The following is a 25,591-nucleotide window of genomic DNA, read 5'->3' as shown; positions in this document are numbered from 1 at the left end:
TCAGTATATCAATTTTCTGGGGAACCGGTATATCAGAGGTACTTTTTCATATTTGAAAATCAACTTCCACGCAGTCAAGCCTGAAATAAAAGTGCTGCAGAGCAATGCACAGTAGGGCGGATCGGAAAAATCGATTTTTTTCAAATCCATCTGGCCCAATGAAAAAAAGTTGTGGGACCGATCAAAAATAAGGCCTGAAAAATTTGAGACCTCTGGGTGAACCCCTGACCCTCGCTCAAATGCAATTTAGGGGGGGATGGTCGAAATTCGAAAAATATGGTATTTTATGATCATTTCCTATAGATTTTGCCGAGTTACTGTCCTTTTAGACCAAAAATTTCGTGCATTTTGATGTATCTGCCACCGTTTAGCCACAAAATGCCTAATTTGAGTCCGCGTCCGCGAAGAAAATATTCCAACGCCCACGCAGCGTCGCGGATACAAGAGCCGCAGGCCGATCCCCTCCCCTCCCCGCTCGGTTCTACCCCTCCCACGCCTCCAATACAGCAAAAATCATCCCGCGTATGCTGCTAGGAGGTCGTTTATCTTTGATAATATAAATCGGAAGATGGTAGAAGGTAATAAAGGAAGCCTAGTGAGACGACTTGTCCCTTATTAGGCGCCCCGTCGGGGTTAAACAAATCGATGTTACCAACTTTTAGAGAAGTGATGAAATAGTTTTAGATCCGAGAACGCAGGAAAGGACCCTACGGTCCATGAAAAGGCTTCTCGAGTGGCTATAAAGGTGTGCGAATTATGCTGACGCTTCCCTTCCATTATGTGTGTGACTAAATGGATTTAGCGGTACAACAGAAAGTACTAAAACTTACGGAAAATGCGAATAGGCCAAAAGTAGGTTTTTTTGAAGTACAAAACTCAAGCACTTTTGAAGGAATATTTGAAATTATGCTATACTTTTGCGTGTAAGTGCAAGAGGGAGCATAAGGTTCCCCCCAATGAAGAAGTATATTGAGAGACCAGCGGACGAAACTAAAGATGATGGCTGCTGGATTGAGTCCTAAAGAAACTTGACAACAGAGAAAAAAGGGAATCGAATCGTCGAAGAGCGTTGAGTCGACATCGTCAATTCTTGTATGGGAAAATAGTATCAAAAATTTTCTTCATCATTTCATCCGATTCTTATCTCTACGTTCCTCATCAAATAAAAATTCAGGACTAAACTCAAACTGGAACTTCTGCGCGGAAAATGCGTCTGACAAATGTGATAGAGGTATATGCAAGAACCATGAAACAGCAATGATCGTCCCCGCAACTTAAGTTGACGCAAAAATCATAACTTCGCAAGATACATCCAAGGAAGTGTGCGAGAATTACTTACTTACAGAAAAAGATGCTAATTATTGTGAATACGAAAAGAGAGGTATCAAAGGGTGTCATCAAAGGGCTACATTTTGATGGAGTGAAAGACTATACATTTGTCTGATGAAAAAAGGCAAGAGGACTTATCAATTCAAGTTTAGAGGGGAATGTGTGATGTTAGTTGAAGAAACAGGGTCCCACTTTTGGGGGTTTGACTCCCCCGTCGGAGGATTAGCAAAAGCCTGCGATTCTCGATTCCTTTCCGAGTGAAAATTAGATACACAAAATTAAAAAGGATTTGAATGCGATGGTACCAAGTGAATACCGCCCAAAAAGGAGGCATCATTCCTATGCTACAAGCATAATTCCAACATCCCTTGCTATGTGAGTAAGCTCTTCTCGGGATTCCCACCGGGTTAATATTTCCATAATGGCAAACGTTTCAAGCTCCGACTCGGGGCTCATCATCAGGGATAAATTTAGATGAATCCCGAGAAGGGTTTACCCACACCATTCGCCGGGAAAGCATCATATCATATTTCATCCCTTACAGAGGTCTATTTGCTAATTGCACTAAGTTGACTTAGATTTGCGATATAAACATTGGGAGGGCAATCTAAGGACCGAATTTGCGTTGTTGCAAGGATGCGTTTGACGGCCGATCCGAGATTTTTTAAACTGCTGGATTTTAATATCAACTTTAAGGACTACTCGCTGATGTCATATTGGAGGGAGACCACAGTACCTCCGGGTATGTCTGACCTTAGTGCTGTGGATTTTCAAAAATTTCTTGATGAACGTTCAAATTTGAAGTTAAATATTTCTTTTTATTATACATACTTACGGATGAGAGATTCGTGAAGAAATTCACCAAAACTTTGTTGACAACAGCGGAAGACGAGGAGTGACACCGACATAAGAAATACAGATTGGAAAGCAGGTAATTGAGTAATTATTTCGTGATTGTTCCTCCACAGACGATGCTGAAACATTAAATATTAGTTTGACAAACGAATAAAGACACACTTGGTGTAAATTTTGGTGCATTTGGCGCGTGGGAGAGGCTTGCGGGGAGGGCACGCGAGCGGCTTTCGCACAAAATCCATTTAATCACATCGGTCGGACAAAGCCGAAATTGGAGCGCATATCTGAAGTTCGCACACCTTTATAGCCACTCGAGATGCCTTTTAATGGACCGTAGGGTCCTTTCCTGCGTTCTCGGATCTAAAACTATTTCATCACTTCTCTAAAAGTTGGTAACATCGATTTGTTTAACCCCGACGGGGCGCCTAATAAGGGACAAGTCGTCTCACTAGGCTTCCTTTATTACCTTCTACCATCTTCCGATTTATATTATCAAAGATAAACGACCTCCTAGCAGCATACGCGGGATGATTTTTGCTGTATTGGAGGCGCGGGAGGGGTAGAAGCGAGCGGGGAGGGGAGGGGATCGGCCTGCGGCTCTTGTATCCGCGACGCTGCGTGGGCGTTGGAATATTTTCTTCGCGGACGCGGACTCAAATTAGTCATTTTGTGGCTAAACGGTGGCTGATACATCAAAATGCACGAAATTTTTGCCCTAAAAGGGCAGTAACTCGGCAAAATCTATAGGAAATGATCATAAAATACCATATTTTTCGAATTTCGACCATCCCCCCCTAAATTGCATTTGAGCGAGGGTCAGGGGTTCACCTAGAGGTCTCAAATTTTTCAGGCCTTATTTTTGATCGGTCCCACAACTTTTTTTCATTGGGCTAGATGGATTTGAAAAAAATCGATTTTTCCGATCCGCCCTAATGCACAGTATTAGTGGGCGGCGGCAAAGGTGGGCAGCGAGAAGGAAGGGGTAAGGGAGGAGGGGCAGACACGACGGATTCTAAACACATGAATTTGAGAATGCTATGAATTGCATATTCACCACTTTATCGCAAGGTAAAATAATATCAGGACATTCACATAGTTTGTAGATCCAAACAAGAAGCAATAAAATAAGAAATGCTTTCAAAGTCTCGCAAATATGGGCCAAAAGGAAAATAATTGAATATTTAAGCCTTTGATTGATTTAAATTAATTATTATTGACATAAGAAGAGATAAAAACTTGAATAAATATTACTATTTGGTGAAAAGACAAGCAAAATACATTAGGGAGTCAAAATGACTCCCTTTGGTAGTCAAAGGTAAATTTTGAAAAACGTGCACTATTTTATTTTCTAGAATTATTTTAATCGCAAAGCCTTATTTTGTGTCGAAAATGAATAAAAGTCACGGAATTTCAGGCCGGAATTTGGAAAATTTTAGACAGGGCAGAGAAATAAAAATGGCGAGGAGTCAAAATGACTCCATCGGTAGTTCTAGTGTTAATTCTCAAACGCAAGAAAAAATATTACTTTTTAACCATTTTAGTTTAAAGTTTTCTGTGATTTATGATCTTCTTTGTCGTTACAACGAAATCCCAAATCATAATAAATTTAGATAATTTAAAAATAATTGCATTCAATACCTTTCTATCAATAGGTAGAAGGCACTGGAGAGGGCGATATAACGAAAGCCTCGACAAGCAAAGAACTATCCCCACCTGGTTTCAGTGGCAGATTTGGGGGGGGGGGGGGGGGGGGGGGGGGGGGGAAGTCACAGGGATCATGATCCTTACCCCAAATTTTATCATTTTTTAAAATTTTTTATCAGTTTAATAGTTTTTATATTGTTGCAAAGGAGGAATGGGAATGTTTATGCATATGCATGGGTACGAGTCCCAAACGTGAGAGAAGTTTTGAGTTGTAATTATCGTAGAGCGCAGTGCTAGCTAAAAAAAACTAGCTTAAATGTAAAGTAAGCCGTGTCCCAACTCGTTAGGCATTAGGGAGCATGGATTTGGGTGCCTAAAATTTAACTGAAAAAATAGAGCATGAATTGGAACATCCTTACGCAGGTATTGCCATCTGCTGGGATTGAAATCGATGAAAAACAAGAGAATGTGAGAGAAAAACATTTACGTGGGAGAACTCCCATCTCTCCTGCGGGGTATTCCATACTCTCCGTTCCCAGGAATAATACTCGGACCCAGGACCCCCCCATCCCCAAATTTGATGCTGAATTCGCTTATGTCTGACACATTTTGTGTTTCGAAAATTCGACGACACATTTTCCCGAATTCAGATATTTGAATTGCAATCATTTCCTCTGATAGGAAAACTTATGGCCACTTCCGCCTTATCTAAACCACCGCCTTGATAGAATTCACTTTCCCTGGCGAAATATTGCAATTTCCGGCTCAAAGCGAGAATCCATATTTACAAGTGACCGCATGCTTTTCCTCTTTCAGGCGATAATGAAGTTTTTCCCCACTCTTTGAAATTTTGACAACCTTTGGGCACACACGTAAAACTAAACCTGGCCAAACGGAGAATTTTTGAGACAGAATAACCATACCCTGATCTGCTAAGATCCCTCGTGCAGGCACAAAACAGCAAAAGATGAAGATGAAGAGTTCAATATAAAGCTTTGTAGCAGATGCTTCTAACCTTAGAGCACAAATGATGGGTGGTTGTCGAATTTTAAAATTTTATTTCATGTAGAAAAAGGTCACCACGTTACAGAGACTCAACCACGGCATGGGACGCAGGTGTAAATAAGGCGAAATTACAACAAAGTGTAAACCCATTTTTTTGAGGTCTGCATAGCTTCATTATCCAACGGTGTACCAATAAGTCCATGTCCCGCTTCAGCATTGCGCTGTCGAAAGCATAAAATATTACATTGGTGAGACAAATATTTTTAAAAACTACCGTGCATTAATCCTCTGCGATGCAATGACTCGTAGATTGAATTTACATTATTTAGCTGCATTAATTTATTTGAAGCTTTCTAAAAACCAATTGGTTCATTGACACTCACAATCAATGGCGGATCCAGGATGGGGACAAGAAGGGGCTAAATGGGGGATAACCTCCCAGTAGAACTGGGGATCCGAACAAAATTACCATTCTATAGGTGTAAATTGGATACCCAAGGGGTACTCAAAAAGATAGCCCCCCATATAAATTCGCCATTGCCCACAATAGGGTGGTTTCCTATTTTTTTTATTGCCTAAATGGAAAGATTATTACTCCTGGAGTACGTATTTCACGCTTTTAGATTTTTAAATGACAATATCTATTTTTCGCTATTAAATGAAAGTGAAAATTTTCAATCGCGCGAAAACGCGACGGCTAAGTATGAATGCTGGGAAATGCTCGTGTGACGTCTGGCTGCTGCTGTCTGAGGCCACCTAGGTGCGAGGCTATGAACGCCGCTACGATGCAGGCTGCGTGCTACCGAGCATGGCGGTAGCGTAGAGTGCCCTGCTAGCAGTTGGCGCTTGGCTTAAATAAGGAGTATTAATACTCTATCAAACGCAGAAAACTTTCCGACCATAGGCAATTTTAATAGGTGATTATTAAGAGATGTTTCCCTGAGCTCTGAGCCTCATGCATGCATTGGTAATCTCAGACGATGTAAAACTCCTGACTACTCATATAGAATTTGGGTCCCTGCGACGTCACGTGTAGTGGAACGCATGACCGTCAATCTGGCCTCTTTCAAATGAGGTTAAAATTGACCATTAACATTCGTCTAAACTGGGATTTCTAAAACCAAATAATTTGTATATTATGAATACATTAATAATGGGTAACGATTCGCAATCAATGCCCATCGTTTTCTTTGATGAAGGAAACCACCCTATTGTAACCTGTCGACAATTATCTCTGAAACGCAATGCTTGGTACAACTCATCGACAGAAGGTTACCTACCTCTATTTGAAATTTGTAGGGTCCTCATACTGCTACCTTCGTAATTTCGTATTATTAGCGCACTAACGCAGTTAATGATTACTAAAACGTCAGTTGAATGAAAAAACCCACTAAAATGGATTCAAAATGATGCGGAAGATTAGCATTGAAATTTATAATTTTTGACTCCCGCGAATTTTACATGCTTAAATCTTTCTTTTTGCTCAAACGGAGGATGTGACACATGGGAAAAAATACGAGGGGCACACGGAAAGTAAGGTCTCCAAAGCGTCGGTGTCGCACCATGCAGCAATGCGCAAAATCTAGATACCCGGACGTGTTTATCGGTCCTTCCCCCTCGCCTTCACATAAACAGTTTCACATTAGCAAGATAATTATCGGCGAAGCACCTATTCGGGATGGGCGTCCCGATTAATGCTCCCGCCAAGTGTGAACTGCGGTCTATCATTAAATTGCTGCATGCGAAGACGGTTGCTCCGATTGAAATTCATCGCCAATCGGAAGAAGTGTGTTGTCCAAAGTGCTTAGACTTGGAAAAAGTACGGAAGTGGAGCAGAAAATTTTCTGCTTGCCGCCTCAACGTCCATGACGATCAGTAGAATTCTCAAAATCAGATGGCAAGATTATGGTTAACATCTTCTGGGACAGAAAATGTGTCCTGCTGGTCGATTTCATGCCCCAGGATACAGAAATCAACCACGCAAGGTGCCATGAGACCCTAAGCAAACTTCGAAGGGGTATCCAGAACAAAAGACGCGGCAGGTTGACAAAAGGCGTTCGATTGCACCAAGACAAGGCGTGATGCCCACAAGGGACAAGGATGTGGCCCACAAAACAACGTACTCATCGAACAATTTGGTTGGAAGGTGATTGATCACCCACCTAACAGTCCAGATATCGCTCCCTATGAATGACATCTCTTTCCGGCCCTAAAAAAAGATTTGGGTGGGCGACAATTTGACAACGACGGCGACGTTCAAGAAGCGGTTCTTGCCTACCCACCTGAAGCTGGTTCGAGGAGGGAGTGCAAAAGTTTGTCTCGCTGATGCGGAAAGCCATCGAGCGCATGGGCTACTACGTAGAAAAATAGCTGAATGTTCAAGGTTTATAACCATGTATAATACGCATTGCCAAAAAATCGCAACAACCACAAAAAATTTGGAGATCTTACTTTTCATATGCCTCTCGTATTTAATGGTAAACCAATGGGGAATGGCCGCAGAGAAGACATTTATTAACTAATTCATAAGTAGTTCACAACTTAACCATGACTTATCTACATAACGGTAAATTGAATCCCAAAGCGTGAAATATTAATTTGAGAATTTTCATTGAAAGATCATTTCCAGTTTGTCTGCTACACTTGTCTGCTACACGACACTGAAAGAGTTTTAATTAACAAGGTATGTGAAGTATATTTTTGACTGAAACTCGCAAGGAGGGACACAGATTTTTCTTATGCTGTTCAATATACAATTACTACTCTGAATATTTGTGGTTTAATCCTCCTTCAGAAATTCTACCGGTTGAAATTAAGCAAATTAATTCTAATGGAAATCATCTTACAACATCGATTTAAAACATCGTCCGACGATTCATACCGTATGGTATTCCTTCAAACGACAGTTCAAAATAAATTTATCTGCCTAGAATACTACTTGGACAATCTATGAAGCATTTTACAGAATACTTATCGCCCAATCATTGCGTGAAATTTGTATTTTCATAAATATTTCTTCTTCGAATGATGAGTGGTGGTTTCAATAGTGCTCGCTGAACGTTATTCGGCCATAATTTGGACAGAAAAGTTGATGTTTATCCAAATATGAAGTATATACATACACGCAAAACTTATCTACATATAGGTACTGGACATAATCTAAATATTACGCATTGGACAATAAAGCAAATTCTCTTCCATTTAGGATTCTTCTAAAAGTACGTAAATAAAAGATTATACATCAGTGAAAATAAAATGTAAATTATACACATCTTCTGAAAATACTTACATATATGTACAAACCTACATAATATATATAAAATTATTATTATGAATTGGAGAAGGAGCCCGAGATTATAAGAGTGTAGAAATCCAGAGAAGACTTCACTCAAATGTTGATGTTCCTCATCTAATATTTAGGTATATATTTGATGCTTTAAAATAGCTTTCTTTGTTTACAGCCATTTTGATGGGATGAACTCAAAGGAGACGATGACTGAACGTCGGGAGAAATTACCCAAATATGAAGTATATGAACAGGAACCAGTGGCTTTGAGCCACATAATCTTGGCGGGACCTCCTTTCTTCAAGCCGGTAAGAACGAGCGGAAATCGAGTGGTGGTTCTTGCAAGTGGAAAGCTATTCGGGGCGGGATGCCCGAACACTTTCCCTTCGCAAGACATTGAGAAAGGAACCTGTTCGGATCCGTCGCTTAAAAGACAAATGAGTCAAGATGGTATCCCCGTGGCTCAATAATCCCTGACTCCAGGCGATTCAGTACGGAAAGCAGATTTAAACGAATCGCAGAAGCAAGGGGACTGCATAGAGGAGGCCCCATTCCATTCTATAAAACACTGATTTCTGTTCCCACCTCTATCGCACTTTAATCGGCTTTCAATAATGTCCGCGGCGCGATGATGAGTGAAATGCGATCCACTTTTTTTTTTCAATATTTTGCATTATAATGTTTGTAATTGCGAATTACAGCATTGGAGAGTTATAAATTTGACAAATAACGTCATCAATAATGTACATTTCGGTTGAGACCCCTAATTATTCCTTACTTCCCCGTAAAACTCGGTTCAATTTGTCCAAAAGCGACGCGAGTGGCGACTTCTGTAAATAACCCTTTAAATGCGCGGTGGTTGACAAAACATTTAGAGGCGGACTTGATGATACTCTTTTGTAATATTAGGGCGCAGAAGCTCAAGATCGGGCTCGTTCACCAGTTCGTTTTTTACCGTCAGTTTTGATAGTTCTTGAAAAATAAAGAGACCCGTGTTTTTTTCGTTATGCGCTGTGTCGTCTGTATCTCGAGCTATTCGAGGCGAAAAATCGACCGGTTAAGCCCTTTCGCCGATAAAGTTAATGACGTCTCGGACCCTTGTAGAGCGGCTAACTGCTTCTCAGCAACCCCTCGTCTCACGTGGTTTGCTTCCACCAACACTTTAGCGAGTGATTATTTCTGTCAAGAATTGGGTCCCTCTGAATGAGTTTATGAGCCAAAACCCTAGTGACGTCACCCACTTATGAATTAATGAACTGAAGTGGGCTGCAACTTCACACAATTTCATTCTAAAGTTACCAGAATATAGCTGAGCGAGAAAAACATTTTTTACCGGGATTTATCTTCCCCTTCAAACCACTAAAATTGGCCAAATTGAATACTTTAGTTGTAGATGCTACTCATTATTTGAGGTGTATTTGGATCGGGGTGTTTGCACCTCCCGGGAGAAAAAAAATTGATGGATACGAGAAATTTCATTTATGTCGAATCTTCATCAGTTTGTGCCCATTTCCAAACATTATTCTCAAAGGATAGTATTGGTTTTGTATTCTGTGCTATTGTGGAAGATGAATTGCGATGTACGAGTGTAACCTGTGTACTTGGCAAAATAAAATACACGCGACCCAGTTTTGTACGAGAAAAAAAATATGATGATAATTTAACAAACTTTGACCTTGTTTTCGTAATCTGAAAGGATGATGGACCTGAGTTACATATTTGTTTACCGGGTCTCTCTTTCTTCCAGTCCAATTTCTTTCAATTACCTTCTCGCTCTTCCTTTTCATATTAAATTTATTTTGAGTCCCATAGACAATGGTTTTTTCATTAGATCCGAACTCGAAATTTATCGAAAGAATTTGGTATTTCAATATTTTCTGTATCTCAAATAAGCTAATTTTAGCGCTGAAAAAGTACAGACAAAATTTTCCTAGTGACAATACAGCAAAATGACTTACCTTTTTTCAATAAGATTTACATACTAAAGCTTTAATACTTAGGCTAGCATTGTAAAATTTGTAGGTACCGAATAGAATACACTTTTTAACATTCACTCAATTTTCAAATTTTACCATATTACTCTGTAATATTCTGTAAGAATTTTCAAAACTTGAGATAGAGACAAATGTTGGCAAACTCAAGAAAGTTAACTGAGTTGGAAAGTTTTGACCAATGGAATTTAGAATAAGATTTATAAATGGTCAAAGGACTCAAAACAAATATTTGATTCACACATTCCTTATTCATTGCATTTAATGAAATTCTATAAATATCTCAACTTCCATAAATAATCATCTTCGATATTTTATCCACACCCGAATAAATCAGCAGTCAAGTCTTTTTTTCACAAAACAGCTAAGGGCACTCTGTCTTTGTGTTTATTATCTATGTATTTCCTCAAACGTTTTTAATATTAATCATTAATTATTATTTCTCTGCCATAAACCTCAATAAATGTACAAATGTCATGGAACACCAAATACATGTTTTTTTTTCTGTGAATCAACTAGATATTGTAAAAAGCGCATATGACACTACATGACAGGGATAGATGAGTTACGAAGACATAAAATTCTTCCTGATTCGGTCATTCTGTCTTTATCCATCGGAATATTCACTATTGAATCACCTGAATCAAAATGGTTAGATGTAAAAATTAGAAAAAAAATTAAAAAAGCTAACTGAATAGGAGTACTTGAGATATTGATAGAGATTGCAGGATAGAAAATTCAGAAATACGTTCGGAAATAAATAAAATACGATCGGGGGTGATACATCCTCTAAAGCCGAGCCAACTATATAGCTACACGCGTACTGCGATTCTCTCCAAGGCTTTTGGGCGAGGCACTCTCGCTGCTTTTGATGCGCCGCTGGCCAGCGGACGGGAAGGCGGGTAAGTGGGTACGCTCTCTCGTTGCTGGCGGCGGCGCCAAGAAGAACAAAGGAACTCGGGTAACCAGGTGCACTCAACCGTTCGGAGCCGTCAATACTTAAGTATGCCTACGTCACAGGCCTCTTATGCAAGAGAGGGATTTTTAGCAAATGTAATGCCGGCGGTTTCGTCCTGGCGAGCAATGGGTACGATTATACTACGGGATATTTCAAGATTTTCCATATCATTAAAATTGTGACTGGGTTATCGAGGCGTTTCCAAATACCGAAATGCAGAACAGATTCTTTCCTTCAATTCCTACTTAATTTATCAATGAGAATATGGAACTATATGCCTGATTAAACTGTAAATGTCAATAATACTAATCAGTACAAACCGGGTAAGTTTTTCCGGCGTGAGGGCTGAGAGATCTTCTCTGCCTGGGATTTTAGCCCTACGACGGCAAAAACTTGAAATTGCTGCCTTCAGTCTCTCCTGGGAGTAGTGGCGCAGCGAGGGGGGGATTTCGGGGGATAAACCCCCCTCCCCCCAGAGCTCAGAGAAATTTTAAAGTTATTTCACTTAATTGGATTAATATTACTTATAGAATAGTGTAAATATTAATAAAATATCCCTCAGAAGGCCGTAAAACTCACAATTTTGAACCATTTATCTGAAATTTTTTTTAAGGGAGGCATCAAATTGAAATTCCGTGAATCAGCCGGAAAATTCATTATAGAATCACCTCAATCATAACGCATAGACCAAAAAATTAGAAAAAAAAACAGAAAAATAACAAGTGAATGAGAGTTCTTGAAATACTGGAAGCGATTGCCGGGTAGAATGTTCAGATAGCCCCGTAAAAGCAAAGAAACTGCTCAACATGAAAACCGATAGGAATAATTCCAATTAGCTCACCTAGTCCGGTGCGAGCAACGCGGGTGTGGATTAGGCGCGGATTCAGCATCAAATTTGGGGGAATTCACGGACTGGGTCAGGGGAGTCCCCGAGGAAGAGGGGCGTTTTCAAAGCAGGGAATGCTACTCTCTACGATTAATACGACTCAAACTTCTCTGACGCTCGGAACTTGTAGCCATGCCTTTGAATATACATCCCTGGCTTATATCGGTGACGCCGGGGTAACGTCCCCGACTGCCAACCTAGAGGTAGCGGATTCGATTCCCATATGGATGGATCCCTCCATCCAGGGTGTGGATGTATGTGATTATAATTGATAATTATCAAGCAAGGTAATTGTAAGAGAGGATTATGTAGTCCTAAATTCGATTGTAACAAATAAAGACGAAATTTTTTATATCACCCCTTCAAAAGAGTACAAAAACTATTAAACTAATTAAAATTTTCGTTAAAATTTGGGGGGGATGACCCCTGTAATCCATGTAATTATTGATATTACCCCTTCACAAGAGTACAAAAACTATTAAACTAATCAAAATTTTCGATAAAATTTAGGGGGGATGACCCTTGTAACCCCCCCGAAATCCGCCTCTGGTGTGGACTATGGTGGAGTAGGAAGGAAGCATCGGTCCTGGCGAGATGGTGCAAACGCGGGGTAGTAGAACGTTCGGATGATAGCGAGAGGGGAAGAAAGGTTTCGCCCTGGCCCGTGGCCACAAGCGGCGAGCTAATGCATTGGGCTTCCGCCACAAGCAAGGGGAGGGCTGCTTAAACGGTTCGCCCCACCTCCTTCCCTCCAATAGAAGGAGTAAAAAAGGGTAGAGGACACTTCGGTCCACCGCCTCAACTCCTCCTAACACACACACCTCTACGCGCTTGGTAAAGATGCGGATACGGAGGTTGACCCCAGAGGTCGCTCCTTGTTTTTGGTGGGGGCGGTTCATTACCTTCCTCGGACGCTTGGTGGCACCCAATCCTCTTGGCAACAATGCTTCTCATTTTGGTTGGTCATGGCGATGTATAAATCTGATAAATACGCATCGACCAGACCATACAAATTTTGGCACCAACACCATCGGGGCCGACGCGACGGTTGTGTGGTGCACATGTCGGTTTCCAGACAAATCGAAAAATCTATCTTGATGGTCTGTCCTTCCACGGCATTCAATCACCTATAAAACTCCCAGACCCAATCAGTTTGATGTCACATCGTCAACAGCGTATTTCATAGAAATAATCACAGATTAGCCAGAGGCATACCTTAATGTAGTCACCCAAAATTATACAAAACATGCAAAAATTCCCGAAAAGAAAGAAAAGAAAAAAACATTCTTAACGCTATGGAAAAGGACATAAGTTTAGCACGAACATTCTTAAACTTGATCTAGCGGCTGAATGAAGGATAGAATTTTTTTGAAGTATAACAAAAAAACTCACTGGAAGCCTATAAAAAATGTTCAGAAAATGCAGCATAATCTTATTAAGTGCATACATTCTATGAAGGTGGGGTTACCAATATGCGGTATTGTTAATATGTTCGTTCATTTTCATCATAGAAAACGTGGGGTAAGTGTTATATCCTTCTCGCACTACGTAAGCATCCTAAAACTTTTACCCTATTCTCAAAGCATAAAATATTTCTTTTGACCCCATCTCACATCCTAAGCTCAATGTATTTCAAGAAACACTCATGTAAACGTTTACAGGTGAGAGATAAAAGGGGTTTCTTCGAATGTAAACGTCATGAAGGAATGCGGATGACGCGTGATAGAGAGATGTATAGCACTCATTCCCACATCAAGTCTTAAGGCCGTTTTACACGGGGCACGGAATTGCGCAGGTTAGAGCTGCATTAAATTCTAAAATGGCGTGGAATTGCGCGAATGCATGAACGAAATTAGAACAGGGGCTATTTTGCCGTCTCACATCCACGCATTCTCGCATGTGTTCTAGCAATTCATCGCTTTACACGACGCAATTTTGATTGCGCCTTCGCACGTACGTCAGATTGCGCAATTCCGTGTACCGTGTAAAACGGCCTTTAAGAACCTCCTCTTGCGTTACATTCTTTACCCATCAATTTACTTTCTCCTAATTCCAAAGGCTTACTAACATCATTGACCATTCTCAACACTGCATCCTTATTATACTCCGTCTATTATAAACGCATTCCACTCCACTCCTCATGTACGCTTGTACTATAAATTTAAATAAGTACTTAAGTTGGACGAAGCGGTAATCTTCACTTCCCCACCGGCAGCCCATAATCATTAATAATTTTCAAGGAAATTACATAAATTGATAGTTTGAGGCGTAAATTGGTGAAATTGCTTCACGTTGAATAAATAAACTATGTAACGTTTACACAAATGGATTTAATAACGACCAGTTTCGTCGCTGAGCGATATCCTCAGGTAAAAAACCTGTTGTTTGTACTTGTGCATATCGACGAAACTGTTCGTTATTAAAATTCACTCATGCGAAATGTACACGCTTATTTATTCCACACGTAATTAAAAAAGAATTAAAGTAAACTTTCACTTCACGATAAATAATTTGACCACCCAATAATTAATGATGTCAGCAAAAAGACAATCATATTCTATTCTTGTTATCGGTGTATTTGATGGATTTACTTGAAAATTTTTATGACCTTATTTTAATCAATGTGCTCTACTTAGATTTTTTTGAGTTATTATACTGGTTTACAACAACTTACAACATTATATATTATTCTACTATTCAAATGAATTGAATATCTATGAAACTAGTTGGTGCATGGAATTTCTTTTACCTTTAAAATTGGAAATTACAAAATCGAGCTTGCAAGGTAAGTTTACTTGAATCCGTGCGCTCCATCAATTTTCTATGCATCGTATCAAAGGACTTGAGCTGCAAATGACACATAAAAATAGTCCTCATTCATAATGAGCATCCTTTTTTCCTGAACCACGCATCCCAAGCCAAGGTCCTCTGCGAGGCGGGAAGGTCAGAGCATCAAATCGTCCACCCTTAGCGACCGGACTAAAAGTTAAGAAGGATGGACCGCTTTCATTTGAAAATAAAGGCATGGGACTTTCTTTGGCCTGACGGTGACTGCTCACATCAATGATTATTTATTCTGGAGTAAGATGGGTGACGTCTTTCAAAAGGACTATCTGTCACGAAGCTGTAGGAGAAATTTGCAGTTGGCTAATTCTTTGTTGTCGGTCGTGGTATTGGCTGCTAAGGTCGGCTTAGAAGGCCCCAGGCACGGTCTCTCCCATCGTTCACTTGAGCAATCGCCTTTGAAAATTCGTACACAAAGGTCACGTGATCCATTTTTGATTCCCTATCATGCCTAGCAGAAGCAGCCAAATCAATAAAACTCAAATGGTCCAAACTATACCGTAAAAAAGCTAAATGTATCCCACATTTGCAATTTAAGCTACGATATATTACATAAAACATTACATTTTCAACAGAACCACATTTACATATTAAATGATCACTGGCGCGACGACTATTCATAAGACTTCAAAGGACAACTTGGAAAATATGAATTTAGAACACGGAAGCCTGGAAATTTCCAGAAATGAAACATTTCTAGGATAAAAGATACTGCTGGAATAACTCACGTGGGTATGGGCGGTGGCATCGGCAGGTAAGACTGGCTCTGAGCCGGAACTTTGCCAGGCAACGTCGGCGAAATTGTCGGCGCAGATGACATGGTGGGCGGCACCGGTGGCGCAGGTGGACTCTTCAGCTTAGGACGGCTCGGCTCCGCCTTCTCTGGTGGCCACCTCCCGTTCTGCTGAGCGTTCGACTGTTCCCTTGATCGCAGTGCTTTGGCCAGCTGCTGTGCCAGTATGCCAATTGATTCTGGAGGTGCCTGTCCGCCGAGATCTTTTCTGCTACCAATGGTGGTGGATATATTTGAGGGGCACAAAGGTGACGGTCGAAAGGCATTGCATAGCCGTTGCGCCAGCACGGTCGTTGATTGCGGTGGTGTCTCTTCGACGGTACTCTGGTCATTTAACCCACTTCTGCTACCGAGAGTGAGGGAGAAATTTGGCTTGCCAATGGGTGGCGGTCGAAAGGCATTGATGCCCTGCTGTTGAGCGAATGGGCTCGTTGGTTCTCTTGGTGGCTCTTCGACGGGACTTTGGCCTTTTGGGCCGATTCTTCCACCAAGAGTGGCGGATAAATTTGGCTTGTTCCCGAGTATTGGCGGTTTTGGTTTCCGTTCCTGATTCCAACCGGAGGGCTTTGTGGCGGACGGGTTGGAAACGGAAGGACTAGGAGCGCCGGACTCCCACCTTTTCCCCGGCGATGTGGATCGATCTCTCTCTTGGCTGCTTGCGGAACTCTTGCCGTTCCACCCTGACACTGGTAGAGCTGGCGGTGGTCTTTTGCCCAGCGGTGGAGAGGGCCGGGGTGGATCGCGCCGGCTAGTATGAACTCCAGGAGGAATAGGTCGGAATGACGAAGGCTGGTTGAGGCCGGTTCCAGCATCACAGTTCCATCCCTTTTTCTTCCTAGGTAATGACATGGTCGGCTGGAGTCTCACATTTGATTTTGATTTATCTCCCAGTTTCGTTGGGAGCGGGATAGGGAAAGGTTTTATCGGTGCCCCGAAATCAAAATTGCTTTTCTCCGGCTGCGCTTTGATGTCATTAAGGAGCTTGTTGATTTTCCTGGAAGGAAAAATGAAAATTAGGTTATAAAATGGAGAAAGAAGTATGAAGTAAGGGAGTGACCGTAAATACAGAGATATTGTCTCCAAACAATGCCGTGAGCTCAATTTGATAGGCATTATTAGTATTAACGGTGACCTGGTTGCCTATCTGTATAATATTGTAATTTGTTTTTAGCCATTCTCACTTTTCCGGGAGTAATCCAAATTCCAAACGTCTTAGGCTTTGATATCCACACTTTTTGAGTAATACACCATCATGTTGAAATGCGGTCCCGATTTTCTGGCTTGCCAATCTACATAATTTGAGAACAAGTTGTGCACATAATCAGCTAGTTTTCCGTACCATGGTATCAGAGTGATGAAATCTGGTTCTACCTAGACTTGTGAGCCGTAAGTGTCAAGCCTAATAGTCGGCGTACTGCCACTGCGCTATGGCATTCAAAACACAATATAGGACCGACCATAGGCGGGCATGGGGGGGGGGGGGGGGGACACGTGCCCTTCCAGGCGCTTAAAAATAGGCAAGATTTTTAATGCGGTTATCATTACATTCGTATTGCTTTGTGTATTACGGAGGCAAATGAATTTTATATCATATTAATAACTCTCTTATTAAAATAAAGGGAATATTTCATACAGTAATTGCTATATGTTGTTTTTGATCTCAAATATAAGAAGACAGTTTGCCTGACAGGCCCTCGTGCCCCTCCAGGAAAAAATCCTGGATCCAACCTTGGGACCAAAAAAAATTCCCTAGTACCTACTTCGATAAATTACACGATAACTAAATTTCAATATACGTTAACACCAAAGCAATAAATTATCTGAGCTGAAAATTGTTTTACCTGACCATGATTACAACCTTGATCTTCCCCGCAGGTAATCTACCAGTTTTCTTGGTACAACTGAATGCCTGACCCGATGTTGAAAGATCTGCATTCCAACACCCATGAAGCCAAGCGATTTATTCCGTAGCGAATTTATTCTTTTGATGGATAGGAATATGAGCAAAAAATTACGTCCGTATAAAGTATGGCATAGAGTCACGTTTTCATGTAGTGAAGCATGAAATCTTCAAATTCGGTGGTTTGCATTTTAAGATGAGTAAGTACGTCAGACTCGACTGCTATCACCGATGTGTGACCACAGAACTCAAAAATATGAATGCGGTTCCGCATGCACCGCCTCGGCACCAGTTGAAGGCACGTTGAAGACAGTTCGGGCACTCCAAACATGGCTGACTGGGAAAAAGAGCAAAATTCAAATGCGTGGACAGTGAATTTCGGGGTGGAAAAATTGTCGTGTGTAATCCAAGTAATTGATGCACACGTCACAATCTCATCCAAATGACATGAGCCGAGAAAAAATTTTCAAAATTGCATGATTTCCCAGGAGGTTAAATAGATCAAGATTCTAGAAGCGTGTCTCAGGGTAGCCCGGAGCACAATTTAATGGCTTCACTCAAGTAGTTGGTATACGTATTATATTGTTTATAAATTAGTGCTCTTTCCGCACGCACGAATCCAATGTATTATTTGACTGCATTATACTGCTTTATCAGTCAACTTCGACGTTTAAGGCCAAATTTGGAGTCCAATTCAGGTCCTCACCCAACGGTTCTTCAAACACGGATTCCCAAACCCTGAATCACCATGCAACCAGGGATGGTAAGTGAAACAAAACGAAAATGTTTCGTTTCGACCCGAAGGTAAACGAAAATTCGAGGCCTAGGTTTAGTTTTGTTTCTGCACGAAATAAAAATCACCAAGGAGTTTAGTTTCAACTCGAGACGAAACTTTACTCTCGGGAATGAAACTAAATGAATCGAAACTCCGCTACTCATAGCCAAGCTTCGATCCCAAAAGCTGAGTGGAGGGAGATAAGAGGGAATAGTTTCGACCCATTAAGTTTGACATACGTGTAGAGAGGTTAAAACATTGAGCTTAAAAATAGAATGGCCAGTGTGCGTTCACCGTTCTCCTGTTAGTGGTAAAAATATGCCAAAAAAGATTGCCCCATGCATCAATCTAATGGAGGTAGGCCGAACCTCTACTTCATAGGCCGAACCTCTACTTCATACAACCATACTTAGTACTCGGTGTGTGGGTCAAAACTAAACTGTTCGAAGGTGAAGTACGTGGTCCCTCCGGTGCGAAATATTATCTGCGCTTCGTTTCATCTCAAATTTCTCCTTAGTTTCGACCCGAAGTAGTTTTGACTCCAATTTTGTTTCGACCCTGAGAGTAGTTCCCCGGGTTTAAATCCATTTCGTTTCTACATTTCGCTCCCGGGGACGATACTATTGAAATTTAACTGGTTTTGACTTTAGTTTAATTTCCCTGCATGTAATTTATGCACCGCGTTCCGGGAAAAATTCACTCTTGGAGGCAATACCCATCTCGCATCATTCTCATTCAAGTGAATCCTTAATATGTGAAAGGCTAAACCAGGTTTTCCAAATTTCAATGCATGCAATTAAATTCTTGTAGTTTCTACATGCTTAAATGGTATACAGTTACAGTTATAGGATTAAAGTAATTGTAAAATTGAGAAGGAAATACGTTTGCCAGGCGATTCACCGTCTCATTGACAAGATATCCCCGCAACCTCCAAAATAATTGTAAATATCCTGGAATCGAAGCGAAATGTAATGATTTTATTATCCTCAGTTCTCAGTGTATAACCATGAAAGCTATAATAGGAGAAAGTTTTGAAATTAGTTGAGAAAGCCGATAAAAAGAGAGGGTTCTTTCAGAAACTCAGCACCATATCTACATAATTTCTGACGGTTACGATATTCGCAAGAGGAAGGAAAAATTCTGGAAATGATCGGCCTACGGAAACGACACAAGTCACGGAAAGGTTTCAGTCTTTTTTCCGCTTTAGGTTTTTGCCTAAAACATCTCAACGGAGTGAAACAAAAGTATGATCCGTGGGAAAATATGCGAAATTCTGCATTGAAAACTAGTGAAAGTGAGATAAATATACTTTGCAATATTCCACAGTTATTAATGTCGTCCCTATGATTTGAACCCAATCTCTCTCAGGAAATTGCTAACATTCCTCAATATTCACTAGTTTTCCATACAGATATTATTATATTTGCTCTTTCTATTCAAAATCTATTAAGATAGTTGGCTATAATTTCATCAGAAAATATATGATAAAGACGGTCAGCATCTTGGTTATTCATTATTTCACGTTACAATATTTTCCTTCATAACTTATTTATTTTCGAATTTTTCGAACAAGTTAAGCCGATGACGCCGACTAGAAGTGCGAACACGAAGAAAAATTAATCAATATGTCATTGATAATGCTGTTGTAATTTTATTCCAGCGGAATGGAAAAAAATATGAAGGGAAAAAAGGGCCGATAAAAATATATTCAGAACAAATACAGGTCGTTATACACGCCGAATAATTTCATTCACATGATCATTCAGCATGATCATGCGCATGATAATTCACCGTGTATGACGGAACAATTCGCGAATGAACCATCATGCGCATGATCATTCAGTGAAAATTAGAACATGTTCTATTTTGCTCTCATGATCCTGTGAATGATCACGTGATCATTCAGCATGATCATGCGCATGATCATTCACCGTGTATGACGGAACAATTCGCAAATGAACCTTCATGAGCATGATAATTCAGTGAAAATTAGAATATGCTCTACTTTGCTCTTATTATCCTGTGAATGATCACGTGATCATTCAGCATGATCATTTGCATGATCATTCACCGTGTAAGCGGCCTATACAGTCTAGAAGGAAGGCAGAGTGTTAAGGCTTCTTTGAAGAGAAGAAGTTCTGATACAAATGTGGCATTGCGTGCGTGTTATGATTTCCTTAGCAGCATCAAGCTTCCTTTTAGACATTCGAACAATCAAGAAAGGATCCGCACCATTTGGCGTTTGATAGGGTATAATTTAAATCAAAGTGGCGCTCAAGTATTTTACGCATGAACGCAAAACCTGCATTTCTCGCCGGATGTAAAGAAGACAAAGTAGCCCGATTGCATAGCTAATGAAGAATATTATGAGCAGTCCTTGTCCTCAAGTGACCAAAAAAGGTTGTAAAATGAATCATCATTTTCAAAATAATCCATGAAAATAAATTATCATTAAACATAACAAGGGCGGATCCCGGATTTTTTCTGGGGGGGGGGGTCTGACAGGCAAACGGTATTCTCATATATTTTGCGATTAAAAACTAAATGTAACAAAACTCCATGAAATATACACTTAATTCGTACGAAAAAATTTATTAAAACTTGATTATTTTCAACTTTTATATTAAAATATAAAATTCAACAATAAAAAAACAAATTCATTAATATTTTTCTTAAAAATCTCGTCTATTTTTTAAAAGTCTGGGGAGGGGGCTGGTGGCTCTCTGCCCCCCTCCTAAATTCTCCTATGAACACAACCATGACGATATATTGAAAAATCATGATAATAAGGAAGATGAGCACTTACCATACGCTTGTAAAGCTGAGATCTTGATTCCAGTTTGCCTTGAGTTGTACTTCCGTTAGTTTCTGCAATAAATAAAAACATTAATGAATAACTACCAATGCGGATGGGGATCAAATAATGAGCGGAAGGAATAATAGCCCGGTAAAATAAGCCCAAAAAATAGGGGTACCCTTGCATAAAATGCCAACAAGCTGAAATTTTGCATGAACCTCAAGCATACCTCAAATGAATTCCTGAAAAGTCCCCATCGATTCCGTGTGTGAAAAAAATTTTTATTCAAGGTCAAAGGTCACAAAAATGAGTTTTTTGCATTTTTTGGCCAAACGGTTAGTTTTATGAAAAAAATTGCTCAGATCAAAATTGTAGATCAGAAAATTATCTACAAAATTGTCACTTCTATTTTTTCTCTAAGATTTATCGTTTCTGAGAAAAAACCTTTTAAATAATAATGAATGATGTTCCAATAATGTTCGGAGAACGCAACAATATAGTCAAAGATATTACGGAGAGTACAGCTCCAGCCTACATTCGAAAGGCTTTTTCTCAGAAACGGTAAATCTTAGAGAAAAAATAGAAGTGACAATTTTGTAGATAATTTTCTGATCTACAATTTTGATCTGAGCAATTTTTATCATAAAACTAACCGTTTGGCCAAAAAATGCAAAAAACTCATTTTTGTGACCTTTGACCTTGAATAATTATTTTTGCTCACACGGGATCGATGGGGACTTTTCAGGATTTCATTAGAGTGGTATCCTTGAGGTTCATTCAAATTTTCAGCTTGTTGGCAATTTATGCAAGGGTCAATGTCTATTTTGACCGGGCTGTAAGAACAAATCTGTCGTATCAGATTACATACCAAGAAAGCGTTTCCGTCGATGTTTCTTTTTCGGAAGGATGGCACTGCATCTTCCAGTCCGTTCTGGAAAGGAATAATGAAAAAAAATGAACTCGATAGTCTACTCCTCAACAAAGGACTCCGCACTCCGTAGCACAAGATAAATGAATGTAAACCAACCGAGCGACTACATTAAGCTCAGATGACACTCAGATCTGCCGATGACAAAGCAGGTTATTTCCCTCAGTCAGTCATCTAGCGCATGGGTCGGGGACCCACGGCCTGTATGGGCCGCCTCCGCGAAGCTATTTCATGTGGCCTGCACAACCGACGTCATCAATCATTTAATACTTGAAATAGGGAGATTGCGAGTTTATTGCGTACAATTTAAGAATAAGTAATTGAGCAATACGTGTAACGGTACCAAAAAATCGATTGTGCGAAAAATCCACAGAGGAAAAATCATTCGCCTTGACCGGGATTCGAATCCGGATCCCTCGATTTCCGCTACGCTCGGCAGTTCATACCACCTTGTTTGATAAAGTCCACAAATTTTCATGGGAGAATGACGCCTCGGTAGCTAAACTGGCTAAAGCACTCGGCCGGAAATCGAGGGATCCTGGTTCGAATCCCAGTCAAGGCGAATGATTTTTCCTCTGTGGATTTTTCGCACAAATTGTGCATTGCGCGTGACTCCGTAAAAGTTATCACCGCGGCTTATCCCGCTATACTTAATAACAAATGGATTGACAGGAAACGCGATGGCAATCAAGTGCATAGTGATATGAAAATTTGATAGGATCGGTGATACAAATTCAGTGTGAATTCGTCTTAATATCAATATAGGAATATTAAGAATAGAAGAAATAAAAACTTAATTATTTTCACATGACAATTTATTTAGACCGACCATGGCTTCGTTACTGCGTCACATTATCCAAATAATTTTACGCAGTAACGAAGCCAAGTTCGGTCGCAATAAATTACCATGTGGAAATAGCCAAGTTTTTATTTCTTCTATCACTACGATAAAGGATTTACACAAAGTTACGCCGCTCTATTAGTTAATAATATAGGAATCTCTAGGATTTAAATTAGAACCTTCAATATGGGGTAAAGCGGAAAGCCACTTATAATTGGACTATCCAGGAATTACTGCTCGAAGTAAATCAACAAAATATGTTTTTAGGGGACAAGGGCCCACATTTACTCAGTGGAAACGCCTGTGAACAATGAAATTGATAAATGATAATTATTCATGAATATTAATTAATAAATGTTTACTAAAATCGTGGAAGGTTATTCGCCATTCGGGATTTCCATTGGGTCAGGTTCTCATTCACGGCCGACATATCGATGATTCGTTTCCATTGTCATCAGGACATGCCTATATGATCTTTCAAGGCCGGAGATTCGATGAACGAATCTAACCACGAACATCGTCATCGTCAGGTCATGTGATCATGTCGGCATGCCCTGATGACAATGGAAACGAATTATCGTAACGTCGATCGTGGTGGAGAGCCTAACCCGGTGGAAATCCCAAAAAAACCTTTCACGATACAATACGCCGGGAAAGCCTCCGATACATTACTGAAATGATAATACTTTTATTATGAATAAAAAGAAGTTGGCCATGTAATTAGGAGGACAGTACCGTTAACTTGTTTCTATCCTAGAAGAACCCAAGCGGAAGTGGGATCAGAAGAACGGTCACGATTATTTATGAGTTCTTAACGTCCCGTGCAGAATGTGGAGAGCCGAGAGAAAGAGTTTAATACCATATTGGTAGCATATGTGTTACGAGCGTAAATGGAGAAGCTGCGGCGGACGGGAAGATTGTAATAAAAAAAAGATGCCGTGTTTCGAATTAAGGCCGTAGAGAATGAGGAGAATCAGGAGGCATTGTACTGGATCAAGTAGGTAATGAGTAGCGACTGGATACCGAAAGCAGAGCGATATATAGCGCGGGACTGAGTACGCGGGAGGGAAAGGGTAGGTAATAAGAGTAGGTACAGAGCATTTTCGGAACTGAATATAGACTCGCAGAGGGAATATTGAAGGTGTTTTCATTATTAAATAAAATTGAATCCCACATCTGAGTCAATGTCTTTTTCAGTCTTATTCTTCAGTCTTATGAACTCATCTAAATAGTATATAAACATCGAGTAAACGTAATTAATGAAAGTGGATAAAAGTTAGCATCAAAATCATAATGCAGGAAACGTATCACACGGGAGGCTCGCAGCGAGGGAAAAGGAAAAGAGATTACCACTACCAGGAAAGGAAATGGCCATCAATTAACATAAAAATAATTCAAACAATCTACTTTGACCAAACCATTAATTTTGAAATAAATTACGTCCCCATACACACTCTGAATTATTACAATATTATTATTATTATTATATTACTATGTTTTGAATAATATGCATGCATAGCAGGTGCCGAGCGAACACATGACCGCGCATTGCATCGCTTTGTTCATTGTAAGACAACAATTATAATGTCACATATAAATGAGCATTTTAACTATCTTCATCTGCTGGTAAGTTTTGGATATATACGTTGAGATATATGGCTCAGCGCATGAACTTAGTATTACGTGAGAGCATTGACCGATTTTTTAAATTAAAATTTTATGCAAATGTAAATATACCTAACAGGTAGCACTATTCAACAAGTTATTTACATGGAAACTTTACTATTTACATGGATGACCCGACTAACTTTGTGCTACCGAAATTTCGCAAGCGGCATATCGCCTGAGTCATCACATTTAAAATTCCCGCAAAATATACCAAAAGGGGACAAAAGATAAAATAAAATAGCCCGATTGGAGTATGCACATAAGAAAAACCTTCGGGGACGAAAAGGAATGGGATGTGCATTGCACACCTACCTGTCGCAGGATAATCACGACATCCTCCGTTGTCCATCCCCGCACTGTAGAGGCAGAGGGTGTCTCCCGACTTATTGACATTGGCTCCTTGCATAGACAGCATATGACAGCTGGCTGCTGCAGCTACTGGACGAGGATATCGAGATCACCGAAGAGTGGTAAGTTGCGACGAGGTGAATCCGCCGTGGAGCACAGCGGTAGATGCATGAATATTTCACTCTGATTTATGCTGCCGAGGCGAGGATTTACTGTACTCCGATAAGGAAGTAAATTGAGACTTATCGAACATGGTTACTGTGGTCTTCCGCCCAATATTCCCTATCTCTTCCGGCCAGATTCGTCCGGTTCGCCTGACAATGACTTTCGAGTTGCAGAGAAAGGCTGGTCTACTAAGGAGTTTTCTCGGCGACCGCTAGCTGGCAGTACTCTCCAACGAGATCGTGGCTCCGCTGAGGCGTCGCAACGGTTGCTTAGCAACCACTCCTCTGCGACCAGTAGCTCAAACAGCTCTTGCGCGATAATTACGGAACAAGTAGCACCGTAAAGTTTCGCAGCGCTCCCCATTTCTATCAGTCGTAATTTCTGGTGATACGTGAAAAAAAACTGAAGTAAAATTAAAGACAGTTTCAGTAGTTGTACTCGGCGTTTCTAGTCATTTAAAGATTTTACTGTAACTTTCAAGGCAGAATTGAAAACAACTTGTCGAAGATTGTAACTAGCAAGACCAACCCAGTGGCTTAACTATGGGGGAGGGGGGTGAGGGGATAGATCCCCCCAAA

The 25,591-nt window shown here is 40.4% G+C and overlaps 1 protein-coding gene across 2 annotated transcripts in view; it reads right to left on the bottom strand.

The window, feature by feature from the left end:
• LOC124154237 (nascent polypeptide-associated complex subunit alpha, muscle-specific form-like) overlaps window positions 1-25,230 on the bottom strand; it is a 107,631-nt gene extending 82,401 nt beyond the window's left edge. For both annotated transcript variants that reach the window (XM_046527834.1, XM_046527835.1), the window contains exons 1-4: window positions 24,813-25,230; window positions 21,932-21,994; window positions 21,073-21,134; window positions 15,527-16,585 (exon numbers count right to left, since the gene is read on the bottom strand). In XM_046527834.1, coding sequence (XP_046383790.1) covers window positions 15,527-16,585; window positions 21,073-21,134; window positions 21,932-21,994; window positions 24,813-24,893 — 1,265 coding nt within the window. In that variant the 5' untranslated portion in view covers window positions 24,894-25,230. The remainder of the gene's footprint in view (window positions 1-15,526; window positions 16,586-21,072; window positions 21,135-21,931; window positions 21,995-24,812) is intronic.
• Window positions 25,231-25,591: the final 361 nt, after the last annotated feature.

The sequence above is a fragment of the Ischnura elegans genome, chromosome 2, assembly GCF_921293095.1.
Source record: "Ischnura elegans chromosome 2, ioIscEleg1.1, whole genome shotgun sequence".
Lineage (NCBI taxonomy): Eukaryota > Metazoa > Arthropoda > Insecta > Odonata > Coenagrionidae > Ischnura > Ischnura elegans.
This window is presented reverse-complemented; position numbering and strand designations above follow the sequence as displayed.